Below are 19,140 nucleotides of genomic sequence, written 5' to 3' on the forward strand. Positions count from 1 at the left end.
ACACACCTTGCTGGGAAGGGCAGGGGTGCTAGCTTCTTCAGGAGACAGTGGTGGTTCTGCTCTCAAATGCTGAGCAGACCACAGGTGGAGGACTGCAAAAAGCTGAATGGGTTTATTGACAGGTGGTCGCCTTGGGGAGGGAAACTCCAGGAGTGTGGCAGGGAGGGTCCTGCATAGCAGTGGGGGGACATGGAGCAATGGGGTCAGTATAAGGGCAACTTGGAGGTGGGGGCAGACAATGGCCTGTATGTGGGCAGGTGTATGGCCTAAGGAAAGCATCCTTAAGGGGTGAGGGGCTTAGGTGTGTTTAAATGCTCTTGGAGAGCAAGAGAAGAGTTTGAAGTCAGAGGAGAGAGGAACAGGCAGGCTGGCATACCAGGTCCCTGAGAAGGGGGTGGGGGATGGGAGCCAGGGCACAACTGGAGACTTTGGTATTAGTTAGGAAGGAGAACCCAAGCCCAAACCCAGACTCTCTGTCATGGCATTTCATTTTTCACACAGATCAGGTGGAGTGAAGCACGGCTGTGTTTACTAAGTGGCGCTTTCAAAGATTGGGACTCAGATTTTACAGACTGTGTGTAAGAGCCACACCCCAAACATTTGGTGGTGAGCAGTGAAATTGTACAGGGCAGGCCTGGGTGGGGCCTGGGTGGGGCCTGGGAGCCACAGGAGGGGTGCTGGGAGGTGCCTGGGGCCAGCTGGTACCATCACACCCAACCCAAGCCACCTGCTCAGCTGCCTACAGCATGCTGGGGCTGAGGAGCCCGAGTGGAGGGAGGGCTGACAGTGTATCTTCATCTCTCCAGGGAAAGGTGCCTGAGAGGTGAGCCACATGGCCTGGTGGAAAGCCTGGGTAAGTATGGAGCAAGCGATGGTGGTGGGTTCCTGCACAGTGTTGGCTCAGTCAACACTTGGTACTGCCCACGGAGGAGGAAGGGGAGAAGAAACTGCCCCAGCCCTAGAGGCCCTCCTGGCCAGAGGCAGGAGAGACAGATAAAGTAACCATGAAATGCACTGGGGGAAGCTGACTGGCTGGGGAGCCTAGGGGATGAGCTCCTGCAGGGAGGGTTAGGGATGCTTGAAGCTAGGGGGTATGGTATTGTGGTTGAGCTCTTTCTGTGTGTGTGGTGTGTATTCACATGCATGTGTTCAGAGACAATCAGGCAGATGGTTCCTTGCAGAAGGAACGGTATGTACAAAGGCCAAGAAGTGTGGGAAGCTTGGCTTTGGAGGGAAGTAACCCACCACTGCCTGAGGGCCCTGGGTGGGAGGGCAGAGAGTGAGGGGAGATGTACCTGAGAAGCAGGCAGGACCAGGTCCTAAAGAGCCTTGTTTGGCAGGCTAAGGAGTTCGGGCAATGCCTTAAGAGCAATGGAGAGCCACTGTAGTGCCTTGAACTGGAAAGCAATCTGAACAAATAGGCTGATGTTAGAGGGTTCGCCCATGCCCACATCTCAGGCATAGGAGGGCAGGCAGGCCTCCAGGTACCAAGGGTGCTTATTTGCCCAGACTGAGAAGGGGCACTTACTTCTCTGTGCATGAACACCACACCAAGAGCATGATCCACCTCTGCTCTGTCTGTTTCCAGAGAGGAAAAACCTAACCTCTTCCCCAATGAGATGATGCCTTCCCTGGCAGCCAGGGCATCCTGCAAGGGCCCAGCACCCAAAACCCATGGGAGATCTCTGGTTCTCGGCTCCCCAAGCTGAACCAGGACCAGGACTGGAGAGAGGTGAAAGATCAGCCAGAGGAGGCCATCTGATGGGTGGGACCTGTCTGTGCCTTCCCTGTAGAGACAGATTCTGTCTCCCAGGTTCTCCCGGGCAGCCTGGTGGTGGGGGATGACAAAGGCATGGCAGGTCCCCTGAATGGAACTCTTATGGAGAGTTACAGGCCAGGCTGAGTCACCTTTTCAGTGAAAGACCCAGCAGGGGGCTAGGCAGATCCTTCCTCCAACAGCTTAGGTGGGAGCTGAGTCTCAGAAAGATCTGGAAGCCCACCACTGCGTGTTGATAGTCAGAGTCTGATGCCAGATAACTGCCTAAAACCATGGAGTGGGAAGGGGGCGGTGAGACTTCTCAATACAGCGAATCACCATCCCGGAGGGAGCTGTTTACAAACACTGCCACCCAGGCCTGACCTCAGACCTGCTGAATGGGCTGCTCTACAGTGACCCAGACACACAGCCTGGTCACTCACTCTGCACAGCACCCCAGTGCCAGCTTGGAGGGCAGGAAAAAGCCCCTCATGGGTGGCATCCTGAGCTCACGCTCCCAGACAACTGGCCCTCCTTCAGTGGGCCACAAGTCTTCCTTCAGTGAAGAGTTCCAGGAATATTCATCATCTGGAAAAGGTTGTGTCATCAATAGAGTGGGGGAGGTAGAAAGAGCTCAGCGTCGGAGTCAGGCCATGGCCAAGTCCTGGCACCACCACTGACCAGCTGTATGCCTTTTGATAGGCACTCCAGCCCAGCTCCCTTGCCTTTAAAATGGGGCATCCAGACATACCTAGTGCAGCTGTCATGGAAGTCAAGGAGACAAGCAGTGCACCAAGAGCACCCAGGGCATCTAATGCAGAGGGCCTGGCACATAGGAGTGTGCAAATCACTAACAGGACCAACAGCAGCTGACACAAGGGATACAGTGTATGTGTGCACACAGCTGGGCCATATCTGCGCCCATCCAGGCTCTCTGCATGGAATCTCCACAAGGAATTATTCCTGTTTTTGCTGTGAAATGTGGTGCTGAGAGATGAGATAGGAAAATCTGTCACCAGACTTTTGAAATTCAAGCACAGTATATAGAAAGACTGCCTACCTCTTCCTCAAAGGAAATATCCTGATAGATACACCATAGATGGGAATCTGCTCTGTAGGTTTGGGATCTAATATACACGGCTTGATGTAAGGAAGGATGGGTGGCCGGCTGCCTGGCTGGACATATGCAGTGAGTGGTTGGGTGTCTTCGGGGGAGTGGATGAATAGACCGATGAATGTCAGGTTGCTGGGTGGGGAAGAGGAGAGTAGGTGAGTGGGGAGGGGTGGATAGAAGTGGGCAAAAGGTGAGGAAACTAAATGCAATGCAATTCAACTCCCTTCCATCTGAAGGGTCTGTGGGCCTCCCTCAAGCTCAATGCCCATCTCCATCTCCCTCTATGTCTCCCTTGCCCAACCATATTTTAGAGGCACAGTTCATTTGCATCTGAGAAATTCTGCAGGATACAAGGCTAAAGAGCCCTGGGGCAAGCTCTGGCTTCAAGATTTGGAAGTCATGGGCCCATCTGGTTTATTTCACAATTCTCTGAGTATCACACAGTTCTTTGTAAACCTAAGCCTCTGCCCCATGAGCCTGTGAACTTGCAAAGGCCATGAGTTGTCAGGATGCTCAGTGGGGTGCTCTGGCTCTCATTTCCTGTTAAGTACCCCTTCTCAGGAAGAGAGCAGCTTGAGCTCAAACCATGCTTGGCTTCCCAGCCTTGCCTGTATATTCTCAAGGCAGCATGCTCAACTCCATGAAGCCTGTCCTCATATTCTTGTCCTTGTGGGCTGTCCCTTCCTTATGCCTGTCAGCAGTGCTGGAAGGAGCTGGGGGTGGCTGGGTCAGCTGCATGCCCTTAGATGGCACTGGCTGGGAGAGGCCCAGCCTGATCCAGAGCCACCCCTCAGTGCAAGCACAGAGGAGGTTTGGTGGCTTCTCCAAGCAAGATGTGGTTCTTCTGGCTGGTACCAGCTTCTTCACCAAGGGCCCATTCTGTGGAGGAGACGTGGCAGCCCCATAGAACCCTGAGTGGAGCCAGCACCCTCTCAGGCGGGCCGGGCAGGCGCGGTCTCTCGCAGGACCCTCACGCATCAAGTAGGCTTCCCACACAGCTGACAGCTCCGAGTGACTGTCCCCCAAGTCACAGACCTCCAAGGAGTTTCCATGCAGCCAGCCTATCCTGAAGAAAGCCACCTCCTATAGGATATATTGCCAGTCCTGTCCTCCTGTACCCAGTGTACTCAACCCTACAGTGCCCCCACCCACTTCTGGGGCTCCCATTACCCAGGCAAACCTCCACAGTCTCAGAAATCTCCTCACAGAAGATCCAAGAACAGACCTGGCAAGGAGGTTGAGGGAGGGAAGACTGTAGGATCCTGCTGAAGTCACCAGAGTGGCCAGGAGCACATCCCTGGTGCCCTGTCACTCCAATAAAACCATTGCTGGACTCTGAAGGATACTTGCAAGGCCCACTGGTCGTTCCTTGGGCCAGGCCCCCATCTCAGGACTTGCTCCTGGTTCCCCCTTTCACCCAGCACTGAAGGTGATGTGCAGGCTGCAGAACCACCTCTTGCTGCCCCCATAAGCATGGCAGCTCTGGAAGTGGGCACAATACCAGCCACCATCAAGAGCCTGCAAACCCCAACTCCCTGGGGCTGGCACTGGCCCTGGAGGCTGGGATGCCATCTCTCAGGGTGGCCAGGCAGTGCTGAGCAACAGGCAGTGCTGAGGTGGTCCTGCCTCACTCCCCCTCAGGAGGCTGCTCCTTCCAGCTTGGGGGCCCGGCTGGCAGGACAGGCTTCCCCTCAGCCAAGTCAGATAACTGGCCCATAGAGCCTCCATTCCCCAGGCCTCTGCAGTCCTGATGTGAGGGGGGCGTATAGTCACTTGGTACACAGTGGGCAAAGGCACCCCTTCCTCATCTTACATCTGGAAACTGTCATATGCAGAAGCTGAGGCCCTGGACCAGGAAGGACCCCTCGGGCCTCCTCTGTGGACAGAAAGGAGGAGCCAAGCCAGGCGGCAGCAGGCGGAACTGGAGGCTCAGCCACCAGCGTGTAGTGGGGCCAAACTGGGGCTCACCCTGCAGAGGCACGCTGTGAGGTGGGCCGGGAGCCTGCAGTGCCCTCCTGCCGTCTGGGTTTGAGCAGACCTGGGTTCTGTGCAGATTGAGCAGGATGGCGTCGTGGTGAAAGGCAGCCCGCACTTCAACCCAGACCCTGATGCGGAGACCATCTACAAAGCCATGAAAGGGATTGGTAAGTGGGGTCCGTGGCCTTGTCCTGGGAGCACTCTGACTCTCTGGAATCTTCCCACTCTGCTCAAGATCCCTCTTCTCAGATCCCTGCGGATAGCTTGGGAGTCAGGATTATCCTGTAACCCTGACTGCTGGGTCCCAGGTAATCACACAGGCTGAAGCTTCTGTCTCCAGGTTCTGCATCCTTGAGAACAGGAAAGGGCGGGCTGAAGCCAGCCCAGATTTGGATAGCCTGGCCCAGAAAACCCTATGCAGATTTATACCTTCTCTGGCTCTGACTGCCCAGTTGGGGTATTAATGAGAACTCCCATTCCTGGACAGCTGAAACGGCATGAGCTCTACTTCCTGTGAAACCTTGACTATTACCTCCACTCCCCAAAGGAGGAAACGGCCTGGAGAGATGAGGCTGCTTGCCCACTGGGCTCCGGGCAGGCACTCAGACCTAGTCGTTGGTTCCTCAGGTCCTGGACTTCCTCCACTGCCAGCAGCACACGGGCAGGCAGAACAGGAGGCCTCACTGTCTGGGCTCCCAAGGCCTGGGGAAATGGCCAGAGCAGATCAGGTGACCAGTGGGTCCTCAGATTCTATCACTGTATAACTGAACATGGGCTGCACCCCAACATTGGGTGTGTGGGAGATGGGGAATGGACAGATTTTCTGCCTGGGTGTATTGTATCCACCATGAAAATTGTCAGATTTTGAAACCATCCAGGTGGTGTATCCCCACGGCTTGGCCTCCAAGCAGCTGCCCTCCCTCTACCCCAGCCCTCACCAGCCCCCCTGGGGGCTCTGGGCGTGCTCACGCTGTGCTCCCCTGCAGGGACCAACAAGCAGGCCATCATCGATGTGCTCATGAAGAAAAGCAATGCACAGCGGCAGCAAATAGCCAAGTCTTTCAAGGCTCAATTCAGCAAGGTAAATGGGGGGCAGGTTTCCTCAGGGGGTTGGGGGGCCTGCTACTGTCAGAAACAGTCTAGGAGGAAGCTCACTCTGGACAAGGCCCCTGTCTATAGGCAGCCCACTAGAAACATGGGCACATGTATACTCAAAATACTACTACTAATAATAATTATTATTATATTAAATATCATCTGAAGTTACAGTTTAACTAGTCATCCTGTGTTTGATCTGGCAAACTTACCTATGCCTCCCCACACCCTGGCTTGGTGTCTGCCCTGCGGTCAGGCCCACTGTCTGCCTCCCCACACTCCTTCACATCTGATCCTTGAGCTGTTTCCCCACCTTGGTGCTGTGCTCTTCCTGCTCCCCCACCTGGAGTGCCCTGCTCTTCCCCAGGATGCTAACAGCAGGCCGGCTCTGCTCTGTCCTGTGGTGCGGGGCTCTCTCCTCACATTGGGGAGGTCTTTGCCCACCCCTTCTCCCTCCTGCCATGAGGAAACTCAAAGGGCAGAGAGCACGCAGCCCAGGCCCTTTTGCTCTCCTCCCACCCACAGCACCTCCAGGACAGAGCCAGGCTCTGAGGGTGCTGGGTAAACACAGGAGAGTTGCCAGGAGCCCTGGTCAGTGCTCATTGTTTGGAGACTGAACTCAGGAAAGTAAGTGATCAAGCCCAAGCGCTCCGTGAAGGAAGCCAATGTGCTTTTTTTAAAAATAATATCTCTGAATCATCACACTGTACATTCTTCAACATTAGGGCAAACTGATGTTCTGTGAGGTTAAGTGCCCAAGACCCCAGAGCCTGTACACCACAAGGTTGGAATCTAAATCCAGGTCTGACAAGGCCCTTGGTCCTTTGCTCTTGTGTGAGTTGGCTGGCGGTGGCCTCGTGGCTTCTTGCTGAGACAACTCCCCTTAGAAGGAGACTCCTGTGAGACAGACTCCTGAATTCATTCACCCATTTATTGAGTGCCTGTAGGCTAAGTGACGGATTTGATGGTGGGCATTGACAAACTTGTACATGATATGCCGAGCATGGTACTGAAAGCTGAGTTGAGCCATATTCCCTAAGCAATGGTGTGAAGCAGGAGTAGCATTGCCTCCATTTCACAGGTAAGGGTGATGATGCTTAGTAAGAGGGGCTGTGTTGCTGGCCTGAGAAACCCCAGCCCCACCAGCACATGGCAAGCCCACACGGGAGTTCAGCCCAAGCCCCTGGCTCTGACCGCCATCCCGCTGCCCACGCTCAGGTGAGTGTAGCATGCAGACCATCACACCTTTGTTTGCATTAGGTTCTCACCGAGACCTTGAAGTCAGAGCTGAGTGGCAGGTTCAAGAGGCTCATCATGGCCCTCATGTATCCACCGTACAGATACAGGGCCAAGGAGCTGCACGATGCCGTGAAGGTAACTGAGCAGATGGGACGGGGGGTAGAAACACTTACAAGGGTTGGAGGGGAGGAGGAATGGGGAGCCATGCCTGGGACCCCTTCCCCAAGAGAACCTGGCACTGGAATCCCTGAGCTCCCCCTTAGCCACCATTTGGAATGGCCACCTGCACCTTGGCGGAACCCAGTGAGCTCGCAACCGTCTGCATAGACTGCCACCAAACACAGACTGATTGGCTCTGCCACCAGGTGGCCACAGTGAAGTCAAAATCAGAATTTCTCAGGCATCACTGGAGCGACTGTGCAACAACTAGAAACGAACCTCTGCTGTCTCATGCCTGGTCCCCCAGATTCCCACTTCCCACCACCTGTCTTGCATTCACAGATGTTTAGGAGGGCATCAGGACCCAGCAGCCATGATCATCTCCACTGAAAGGACACTTACTGTCCACATGCCAGGCGTTTTACACCTACTCTCTCTAATGCACCTTCAGGATGGGGGTGGCTTACTACCCTGAGTAAGGTGAGCACTACCTTAGGTTCAGGGAGGTGGAGCGACCTGCTCCAGCCGCCCAGCTATGAAGGCAGAGCCAAGAGAGCTCTCCCATCACAACACTTACACACAGTGCCCACCACTGGAGATGAATCCATGTGACTTCCCTCAGAAGCAGCCTCCAGCAGAGGTCCCCCTGAAAGAGGTCACAGCAGTGACCAGTTCTTCCTGGGGCTTTTGACAAAAGCGGGTGCAGATAGATCAGGGGCACACCAAAGAGCGCTCAGCAGACAGAAGGTCTTATCCTCAGGATTTAGGAACCAAAGAAGGCGTCGTCATTGAAATCCTGGCTTCTTGGACCAAGAACCAGCTTCAGGAGATAATGAAGGCCTATGAGGAGGGTAAGTGGCCTGCAGAAAGGGAGGGTGCAGGGGCCTGAGTTCAAGGCTCATATGGGAATGAACACAGGCTTTAGTAGCCTGGCAGAGGACAAAGGACAAGCAGTGTAGTGGGCCACATTTGAAAGGATCCCTTTCTGGGCTTTTCCACACATGGGTGCTGAGCACCTAATGTGTGCCAAGTACTGTGACTGATAGTGAGATTGGGCCAACTCAGGCTTGGTCTCTAAGCCCCCTCAGCCCCTGGCTGCTGAGAAGAGGGGTAGGCACCCACCAAACTCTCTGACCCTTTTGAGTGTGACAGTTCTATGGGCCACAGGCTGTGTCAGAGTGGATAGGGCTGACTCCTTTGGCCAAGCAGAGGTGGCCCCAAGGGACCATGCAGAGCTCCATGGCGACAGAGGGTGTGGCCCACAGGCCAACCTATTGCAGAGTCTACAGGAGTCCAGGCAAGCAGAGGCCAGCCTGTTCTTCAGGAGGTCTGTCTGATGGCAAGTCTGCCTGAAGGTTCCAGCTTTGCCAACTGCAAGATGAAGCAGAGCTCCATCGGCCACCCCTGGCTGGAATCTCTGGCCTGGCCCATCTTTGCACTGAGAGCTGAGGCAGCCATTGGTTGTCACTATCTAGTTCTGAACGACCACCAGTGATGAAGCCTCCGCCGCTCAGACACCTGGCAGTGTATCCACTCCACATGCCAAAGACTCATCCTTCCTAGGAGGCTTTAATCAGGAGAACTGTGGGCAATGGGGCTCTGAGGACAAAAGCAGGCCCTGGGCAGGCTCTGGAGGAGAAACAAGGTCTACACCTCTTGTTCCTGTTTCCCCTGCAGACTACAGGGCCAGCCTGGAGGAAGACTTCCAGACACCAGTGGCTACTTGGAGAAGATCCTGGTGTGCCTGCTGCAGGTGCCACAGCCCAGGCTCCTGGGAGGCCTGGCCCGGAGGATCCCAGCAGCTTGGCCCTAGGGAGTGGCTCTTGGGCAGAGCTGCAGCAAGGGGTGGGAGAGGCAATGCCCCTGTGGCCTGGGCTCAATGCGTACATCTCAGGGTGGTTGAAGGGTTCTCCCTGCAGTCCATGCACCTCTCCTGACACAGCCATGTGAGGACACACCACACAGGTCCTTCACGCCAGGCCCCACACCAGGCCCATTGCTCACCTTAGCTCGCTGAATCCCACTGAATGGCCCTTACTCTTCTCATTTTACAGATGAGAACAACAGAGCTTGGAGAGGATAACTAGTTTGCTGAAGGTCCCATGGCCAAAGAGCATCAGAGCCGTGCCTGCCCTCTGCCCTGCTCTCCCTCTGCCCACTGCTCTGGGTGGCCACCCTCCTTACAGAGCTGCCTCCCCTGTTCATAGGGCACCAGGGATGATGTGAGCAGCTTTGTGGACCTAGGACTGGCCCTCCACGATGTCCAGGTAAGGCTACGTATGTAGGCCCTCAGCATCTTCTGCCCTGCTGGGCCCCTGGCCTCACCCTCTGCCGTCCAGACTCCAAGCACTAATGTCTGGAAGCCTCACCTACCCCTCTGCCCATGGGGATTTTCTGTGATTCTAGCTGGGACCCAGCTCAGCTCCCTGCAGGCTTTTACCTTCTGGTGTTTGAGGAGGGAAGTGAGTCTATGGGGAAGACTCAGAAACAGGAAGTGGAGTGGCTTGCATGGGGCCCACTGAAGCTCTATCCTGGGAGGAACAGCCCCTGTACCTGGGGACTGGGGCCTCTGAGAACCAGGCGTGTGTACTCAGCTTCTACAGGTCCGCATGCCGCAGAGGGCTTGGAGACTCCCAGGGGCAGAGCAAAGCCCCAGTGGGAGGCAGGGGAGATCTGAGAGCAGCTTCTGGCCCAGTATCCAGAAGAGATTTAACCATTCAGGACAGCAAGCTCCCCATCAGAGATAATCAAGCAGAGGATGCTGACCTGGCGGGCAGATGGGACTGGACGGGGCTCACTCCCACCCCCTTGCTCTCTTTTGCTGGCTCATTGTGGGTATCCCAGTGCCAGGATCTGTACGCAGCAGGTGAGAAGATTTGAGGGACTGGTGAGATGAAATTTATCACCATCCTCTGCACGTGCAGCGCCACGCACCTGATGAGAGGTACTGGGAGGGAGGCAATGTTGGGACCACTTCAGGGTGCTCTGGCCACAGGGCCTCCCCGTCATGCTGAATATCCCATGTGCAGCCTTGTCCGGTCATGGAGTTGGGAGAGAGCCAGGGAGCCAGAGACCCTTTCCCCAGCAGCCAAGTGAAGGTCAGGGGTGCTGTGCTGATGTGCAGTCTCTGATCTCAGATGCCAGGGGCATCGTGCTGAGATCTGCGTGTCCCCTGAGAGAAGCCCTCTCTCCACAGTGTTTGAGGAGTATGAGAAAATTGCCAACAAGAGCATTGAGGACAGCATCAAGAGTGAGACCCATGGGTCACTGGAGGAGGCCATGCTCACAGTGGGTAAGAGATGGAGCTCAGTGTTCAGACTCAGGCATGCCCACTGCAGGGCTCTGGGTGAAGCAGTGGCCTGGGAGGCAATAGCAAGCACCTGGGTCCCTGTGCTTGCCTTCAAGAGACCCTGACCCCAAAGCCCACACTCTCAGCATGTACCTTTCAGCCCGGGACACTGAAACTATTCCAGCTCCAATGTCTTCAATGTGCTATGTCTGCCAGGGGCTGTCCTCTGTGCTTCCCATGCAATGCCCTGTGCTCTGCGGGTGAGTGAGCAAGCGTGTGCATGAACATCTGTGAGCATGTATAGATGCGGGAGTGTACCCCTTTGCAGGATAATGCCAGACCAGACCCAGCAGCCACTCAGGGAGCATTCTGGTTCTGACTGTGAGTCCCTGAAGCAGGTCACCTGTCTGGATCATAGCCAGGGGTGCGGTCCATGCTTCAGTTCCTGACTGAAGAAATAATAATGTGTAGTTAGAGGCCCGAGCAAGTACTTGATGGTCTGACTCTGGGGAACACTGAGAACCTTCCCCAAATCATGACGTCAGGTTCACTCTGGAGGATGTGGTCCAGAGTGCATGCTGAGGCCCAGAGCTGAGGCCGCAGTGAGGGGAGATTGAAGAGCGGAGGCCCAGAGCACAGAGATTTTCCTCTCCTTCCTCCTCCAATGGAGCCGAGGTCAGGTGAGCTGAGATGCTCACCCCCGATCAGGCTGTCCCCATTCAGTGCCAGGCAACCAGAGGAGCCCCAAGATGTGTCCAGGTCACTTGGGGTGGACTGGGACCTCCGACACTCCCTATCAGGCTTTGATGGCTGTGATAAAATCCAATCTATGTTGGAACATCTAAGCATGCTCCCTGCTCCAAATCTCAGCTTCCAAAGTCAGCCCCTGTATCCAGTTAGAGCAAGCTTCTGAACAAACCTTCAGGCAGAGACAAGTGGAAGTGTGCAGTGTCTGCTGTGCTGGGCACCCCTCTATTCACTTCTCCTTTGACACTCCCATCATTCACTTCACAGAAGCAGACAGTAAAGGCAGGTTGGCAAATAATGAAATCGCACAGAGCCATCAAGGTGGGGTGTGAACACCTGCCTACCTCACTCAGAGTTTCTGTTGCCCTGCACTGAAACACCAATGCCCCCGCCCACCCAGATGCCAAGTCTCTGCAGCAGCACCCACAAAAGTGAGCACAGGGCCCACTCTTTGGGCCAGGTGTCCCTGGGTACCTTAGTGCTTTGGGACTGGGCCCCACTTGTCACATGGAAACTCAAATGCAGAGGCCTTGCTGATGAGTGACGTGTCAAGTGGGCACTGTGAGGCCAGTGGTCACCATAACCATAGCACCTTTGTGGAGCTGAGTGGCTGGATTCTTGACAGAGCCGCTTCAGAGGGTAAAAGCCCAGAAGCTTCCCTGGGTTGTGATGTCTCTGCTGGGCCAGCCCTGCAGGCCTGTATTTGCTGCCTCCCCCTTTTGCCGGCCTGCTCTTTGCCTTTGGACCTGCACCCAGTGCACCAGACTGCCTTCCCTGTCCCACCCCACCTGACACAAAGCCTCTCATTTTGAAAGTAGGCGGGGCACAAGTAAATAGGCCGAGACTTGTATGATGCTAACCCAAGACATAAATAAATAAATATGCGCATAATGCCACCTTCAGCCTCTAGCTGCTAACAGAGCCTTCCTGTCTGCCAGTGAAATGCACCTGGAACCTCCACAGCTACTTTGCAGGGTAATTTTACTACTCCTTGAAGATAACTGTCTGGTCCTCTGTGCCCCCTCCCCTCAGCCCTATGTGGCACCATCTGCCAAGCCAGGAGCTCAGAACCACCACCACCTTCAATACATGGGTCTTCTCTTTTCCCAGCTTCTTGTGGTCAGAATGCTTAGATCTCAAAGGGCAAACTGGACCTGGGGAAGGGAAGCTTCATCTCCTCAAGGCTGAACTTGAGCAGTGTTTTCTCAGGTGTTCACTGCACTGAACTTTTACAATAGTCCTGTGAGGCCTGTGTCATAACTGCCATCCAAGAGATGGTGAACCTAAAGGTCTAGGTCAAAGTCACACAGGTAAGTGGAAGAGCCTTGATTTGAGCCCATGCCAGTCTAATCATCCTTTATATCCCACTACATGGCCTCCTTGAGAGAGCACAGGTCAGCATTGCCAGGAAGCCAAGGCACCCTTTGAATGGAGAGGTGCAGAGGGAGGTTGCCGCATGCAGTGTTCAATGTCCATGCATGTGCCAGGGGTGCCAATCTGGATTTGCCCGCTGTCCAAAAGTCTGCGCTAGCCACTCAAACAGATGTCCAAGCTGCTCGAATCAGGTGGAGTTCCTGGTATATGGAACCAAACTGGAAGATAGACAATCAAATTAATTCTCCAAGACAAAATTCAGTGCCCTCCTTCTCTGATTTATGGTTTCTGACACCACCTGAAGCGAGAATCCCATGCCTTCCAGGCAGCAGATGACAGAGAGCATGGGATTCCCTTGGCCATGTGGCCCTAGCTGACCTGAAACTAGTCAGGATGAAAGTGAGCAGGAAAATCCTGGTTGTGAATTGGCCAGTTTAGCTGAATTTCAAGATGTTGCTGCCCTAAGAAGTCTTCCTGGAGAAGTATTTTGTGTCTAGAATTTGATGTGGCAAAGAAAACACATAGAGCAGCTTGGGGCTGTGGCTTCTAATCAGGGCAGTGAGTGAGAGATTAAGGGAGTGGCAACCCTAAACCACTAAATCATCCTTCTTAGTGCTTCACAGGCTCAAGTAGAGACTCATTCCTGTGCTCCACCCGTCTAAATGCCCCCAGGCCCAAGTACAGATTTGTCCCTAGAGACAATAAGGTGAATGGAAAGGGGGCCTGATTGTTGATTAGTGTATCTTGTTCAGGGAGCAGGGACACATGATGGGACCCTGATAAGAAACATCATTTCCAGGAGTGAGATTGACTTAAATCTTATTAAGTGTCAGTTCAAGAAGATGTACGGCAAAACCGTGAGCAGCATGGTCATGGTAAGTCACGAATTTCCAATTCTAATGCCAGGTTGAAACAGCAATGTTACTGGGAGACCTGGATGCTGTGACCAGTGCTGTAAGTCACATGTGTCCATCCCTTCCCAGTGGGTATCACATTCTTGCACTTGCTGCCATGTGATAGACTCAGGAAACAGCAAGGAGGTCAGGGTGGCTAGGGCCTATAACGTAGGCACACAGAGACCAGACTGCTGAGGCGTGGAGGCCCCTGGACATCACGCCCAGAAGTTTGGCTTTGCATTTGAATTATGATTGCCCCTTTGAAAATAACAAACTGAATCATTGCAGAAGGAACCATATCTGAAGAGTCAAGGACAGTAAATAGTTTAGTGGGAGCCAAAGCATAACATTCAAATGCAGATTTAAGTAGTCCTTGAAAGGGTATCTCCCTGCGACCCTCCTTACCCCAGAACAACTCTGGAGACACGGGCCCAAGCAAGAGATTTTATCATCTGAAAGAGAAAATGGCTGCCCCCAGAGAGAGGGAGCAGCAGCTCATGGGTGAGGAAGTGCGTTTTTAAGGAGTGGGGGTAGGGTGTGTTCTGCATTGGTGATTGGATCTGAAGGGGTGGGGGTCTTAGCACGCCTGAATTTGCCTTCAGTCCGGGCAGCAAAATTTTAAGGAGATAAATCAGATGGGCTCCAGTGGATTGCTTAACCAGATTCCCATCAGTGAAAGTTCTGGAGCCAAGAAAACACCAAGTGATTTTCACACTGCTATAACTTTGAGAGAAATAGCTTTTCTAGCCATTAATGCAAACTGATGATTTCATTAACAGAAGTCAAATCATGAGAAATATATCCCTACATCTTCATTGGTATTAAGTCAAATGTCTAGTTACCCTACAAATGCCTTATTGTTAACTACACTTTCCAAGAAGCACATAACTTACAATATGTTAAAAAGACATTTCTGCTTTAAAACATTTCAGATGGGGCCATAGGTAGGCAGGGGGAGGTGGGGCAGGGGGGAGTTATCCTTTGTCTTGTTAGGGTTCGGGACTCCGGGGCTTCTCCAGAGAACAAGCCACGCAGGCACAGAGATGTAAATCCAAGCAAAGTCTTTATTCAGCCAGCTAGCTGGGGCTGACAGCACCTCCCCTGACACGCAGGTTGAGTCCGAGCTGTCGACCCCCAAGCAACGTTAGGTATAGATTATATAGGATTTCCACAGCCATTACACCAATGCCCATACATTACCACAACCAATGAAGTTAAAACACACCCCATGCTTTAACCAATAAAGTTGAAACGGGGACCAGCCGCTTGTCTGACCTTCGCACAAGCATCCCTTAACGTCTTGTCACGAGTTTCGTCCCCATGAGTTTCATCTCCCTTAGGGTATGGAAACTGGGTGGCTCTCACTCTAGGGTGTTTCCTGCATTCCTTTACATCCCCCCCTTTTCTTGACTAAACTGAGGAATCTTCCACAGCAGTATCTAGAGCCTGATACCTTTGACGAAGGACTAAAAGTTGGACAGTGTCAATCCTTTCCAGCACAAACCTAACAAGCCTGTTAACTATGCATGGGCCAATCGTAAGCAGCAACAGCAGGATGACCAGTGGCCCTGCAATGGCCGAGAGGAGGGTAGCGAACCAAGGTTTGTATTTGAACCGAGACTCAAACCATCCTTCGCTACTTTCATGTTCTCTACGTCTCTTCTCTAGATCTTTCTTCAGTTTAGCCAGGGAGTCTCTTACTGCACCTGTTTTGTCTACATAGAAACAACATTCTTCCTTTAAGGCTGCGCACAGCCCACCTTCTCTTAAGAACAGGAGGTCCAGGCCTCTTCGGTTCTGTAGAACCACCTCCGACAAGGAAGTGAGGGATTGCTCCAGGTCTGACATTGTCTGTCGGAGTTGTTCTAGGTCCCTATCAATTGCCAGCCTCAGGGCTGTAAGCCCCTGTTCCCGAGTTACAAGAGCTGCGACCCCAGCACCTGCCCCTGCTATCCCTAGGGAGAAGAGGGCCCCAATTGTCAGGGCAGTAACAGGCTCCCTCTTTCTCCGGTGGGGGCTCAGCACTTCTTCCCAAAAAGAAAGGAGGGATTCATGAGAACGATATATTAGGCGAGGTAGAATGGCCACGAACATACAAAACTCACTGCTAGCATTGAACACAAGGGTGGATAGGGCCGGGGTGAGGCCTGCCTTTGAACAGAGCCACCAACCCGAGGAGGGTATAAGCCACTTTCCCGGCTCCCACGTGGTGTTATTATAGGAGGAGCATAACTGACTCTGGGCCGTAGGGACTGTGCCCACACATGTACCAGCGATTGAGACCTGAGTGATCATAAGTCCCCTCGGTCCCCTGTCCCAAGGAGTGGGATAGGAGTCGTTGATGGTGTAGGAGCCATTTATCCCCACTGCCTCATAGAAGGGGGGTGAACCTGGGTAGCATAACCAACAGGGATCAGTGAAGGAGGGAGTGGGGTGGTTTAGAGTTTCTGCTACTGCCTGCACCATCTCCCACAAGGGGTTATCTAACCCGGACGGACCCAAACCCGGTCTTCCTGCGGGTTCTGGAATCAGCTTCACAGATGTGGTTCCCTCGAAAGTCCATATTAAGGCGCTTATCAGCAGGATCCCCTTCATCTTTGGCTTAGGTGTAGTTTTAGAGGATTTGCAGGATGCTACTGCACCTTCCACTCCTCCTTGTGGGCTCCTGGATCCTTATGAGGCAGGACCTTCCGAACGTGGGTGTGATGCACCCAGGGAGCGATACCATCTACCTTGAGGGCAGTGGGGGTGGTAAACAATACAACGTAAGGTCCCTTCCACCTGGGCTCGAGTGTCCTCACTCGGTGTCTCTTGACCCACACCATGTCCCCTGGGACTATGCCATGTTCCAGGCTCGGAATCTTCCCGCCCTCATAATATGCTCTAATCAGGGGCCAGATTTCCTGTTGCATTTTAGCGAGAGCTTGCAACACATTCAGGTAGTCAGGGGCCGGGTCCCCTGCCCCGGAAAGCTGTACTCGCTGAGTTATGGGTGGAGGAGCCCCATACATTATCTCAAATGGAGTTAAACCATGTACATAGGGGGAGTTTCGAGCACAGAAGATGGCTATGGGAAGGAGGGTCACCCAGTCCCCGCCAGTCTCTAATACTAATTTAGAAAGGGTCTCCTTCAAGGTCCGATTCATTCTCTCTACCTGCCCAGAGCTTTGTGGGTTATAAGCACAATGTAACTTCCAATCTACCCCCAAAGCCTGGGCCAATCCCTGCAGGATCTTGCTAACGAAAGCCGGGCCGTTATCTGAACCTATGGCTTCAGGGACCCCATATCGGGGGATAATTTCTTCAATTAATCTTTTTGCTACTACCTGGCTTGTCTCATGCTTGGTTGGAAAAGCCTCCACCCACCCTGAGAAGGTGTCTACCATAACTAGCAAATACTTGTACCCATACTTCCCTGGTTTTACTTCGGTGAAGTCTATTTCCCAATTCCTTCCTGGAGCCCTCCCCCTTTCCCAAGTACCTGTCGGGTGGGGCCCTCTTGGGGCTGGTTTCAGCATTGCACAGCTGCTGCATTCTCTCGTGATCTGACGAGCTGCCTCATTCTGGTGGGGAAACACCAACTGCACAGAGTGGAAAAGGCTGAGCAGTTTTTTCCAGCCTAGATGGGTGGACTTATGCAGATTAGCAAGCATGTACTGTCCTAATGCTTCTGGCAGGATCAATCTACCTTCTTGGTCCCTACTCCAATTTCTCTCCTCCAACACTTTACCCGAGACTTGTTTCCTAATCCACTCAAGATCCTGAGGGGAATACTCAGGTTTGGGTGGCAAGACGGGCAGTTCAGGTATGGGTACCTCGAGGGCTGCAAGTACAAGGGAGTCCGAGAGGGCCACCCTCCTAGCTTCCGCATCAGCATGTTTGTTGCCGATGGCCTCAGGCGTCTTCTTTGATTGGTGGCCCGGTACATGTATAACTGCTACTGCCTTCGGTTTTTCGATAGCAGCCAGTAATCTTTGGACTTCTTGTAGATTCCTCAGCTCCTTTCCTTCTGTGGAGCGGAACCCTCTTTCCCGGTAAATGGCACCATGGACATGGACAGTGCCAAAGGCATATCTGCTATCTGTGTAGATGTTGGCCCGCTTGCCTTCTGCTCTCTCCAGGGCCTCAGCAAGAGCAATAAGTTCCACCTTCTGTGCTGAGGTGCCAAGGGGCAGGGCTGCGCTCCAGACTACCTCTCCCTCGTGGGTCACCACCGCTGCCCCTGCTCTCCTGACTCCCTCCTGCACAAAGCTGCTCCCATCTGTGTACCAATTTAGCTCACAGTTTGGTAATGGTGTGTCCTTCAAGTCTGCTCGCATCTGGATAATTCCGGAGAGGATGTCTCTACAGTCATGGATGGGGGTCGACAGGTCTGGGTCCGGCAGAAGGGTGGCAGGATTTAAGGTCACAGGGTCGGAGAAGGCAATTCGTGGAGAATCTAGTAGGAGCCCTTGGTAGTGGGTGACTCTTGTATTCGTCATCCATTTTCCTGGAGGATGCCTGAGGATCCCCTCCACAGTATGTGGGGCTGTTACTCCCAAGTTCTGGCCAAAAGTGAGCTTGTCTGCCTCTTTTACCAGTAGAGCAATGGCTGCTAGGATACGCAGACAAGGTGGCCATCCGGAGGCCACGGGGTCTAGTCGCTTGGACAAATAGGCCACAGGTCTTTTCCATGGGCCTAGCTGCTGAGCCAAGTCTCCTTTAGCCACTCCTTTCTTTTCATCTACAAACAGGATGAAGGGTTTTTTGGGGTCTGGCAAAGATAAGGCGGGGGCCCGGAGGAGAGCTTCTTTTAGTCTGTCAAAAGCCTCTTGTTGTTCTTGAATCCATCGCCAGCCCTGCCCTTCTTTGGTCACCTCATATAGCGGTCGGGCTATTTCTGCATACCGTGGAATCCAGAGCCTGCAGAACCCGACGAAGCCAAGAAATTCCCTCACTCCCCGGGGTGAGAAAGGGACGGGGATAGTCAGAATAGTTCATTTCATGGCCGGCGCTAGCCACCTGGCTCCGTTAGATATTTTGTACCCCAGGTAGATCACTGACCTTTGACAGATGTGGGCTTTCTTGGCACTGGCTCGATATCCCAGTTTGCCTAGTTCAGCCAACAAGTTCTCTGTGGCTTCTTCGCACTCCTCACGGGTTTCTGTGGCCAGCAACAAGTCATCCACATACTGCAGCAATGTCACGCGGGGGTGGCTCCTGCGAAAGGGCTCCAGGTCCTGGCTTAGGGCTTCATTGAATAAAGTGGGAGAGTTTTTGAAACCCTGTGGCAGTCTAGTCCAGGTAAGCTGCCCGTTTCTTCCTCCCCCTGGTTCCTGCCACTCAAAGGCAAACAAAGGCTGACTAACTTCAGAAAGGGGAATACTGAAGAAGGCATCTTTCAGGTCCAGAGTAGTATACCACACATGTGAGGGTGGCAGGTGGCTGAGCAAGGTGTAAGGGTTGGGCACTGTGGGGTGGATGTCCTTGATCCTTTCATTAACCTTTCGCAAGT

The 19,140-nt window shown here is 53.4% G+C and overlaps 1 protein-coding gene across 1 annotated transcript in view; it reads left to right on the top strand.

Annotated features, from left to right (window-relative positions):
- The first annotated feature begins 832 nt into the window (after nt 1-832).
- The window catches only part of LOC118932789 (annexin A8-like), a 41,941-nt gene continuing 23,633 nt past the window's right edge, over nt 833-19,140 (top strand). Inside the window, 12 exon segments of the mRNA XM_057505370.1 lie at nt 833-853; nt 4,924-5,014; nt 5,834-5,928; nt 7,203-7,316; nt 8,101-8,191; nt 9,018-9,044; nt 9,047-9,093; nt 9,548-9,601; nt 10,185-10,206; nt 10,537-10,632; nt 12,315-12,379; nt 13,503-13,625. Of these exon segments, the coding sequence (XP_057361353.1) occupies nt 833-853; nt 4,924-5,014; nt 5,834-5,928; nt 7,203-7,316; nt 8,101-8,191; nt 9,018-9,044; nt 9,047-9,093; nt 9,548-9,601; nt 10,185-10,206; nt 10,537-10,632; nt 12,315-12,379; nt 13,503-13,625 (846 nt within the window).

The sequence above is a fragment of the Manis pentadactyla genome, chromosome 8 (genome assembly GCF_030020395.1).
Source record: "Manis pentadactyla isolate mManPen7 chromosome 8, mManPen7.hap1, whole genome shotgun sequence".
Classification (NCBI taxonomy): Eukaryota; Metazoa; Chordata; class Mammalia; order Pholidota; family Manidae; genus Manis; species Manis pentadactyla.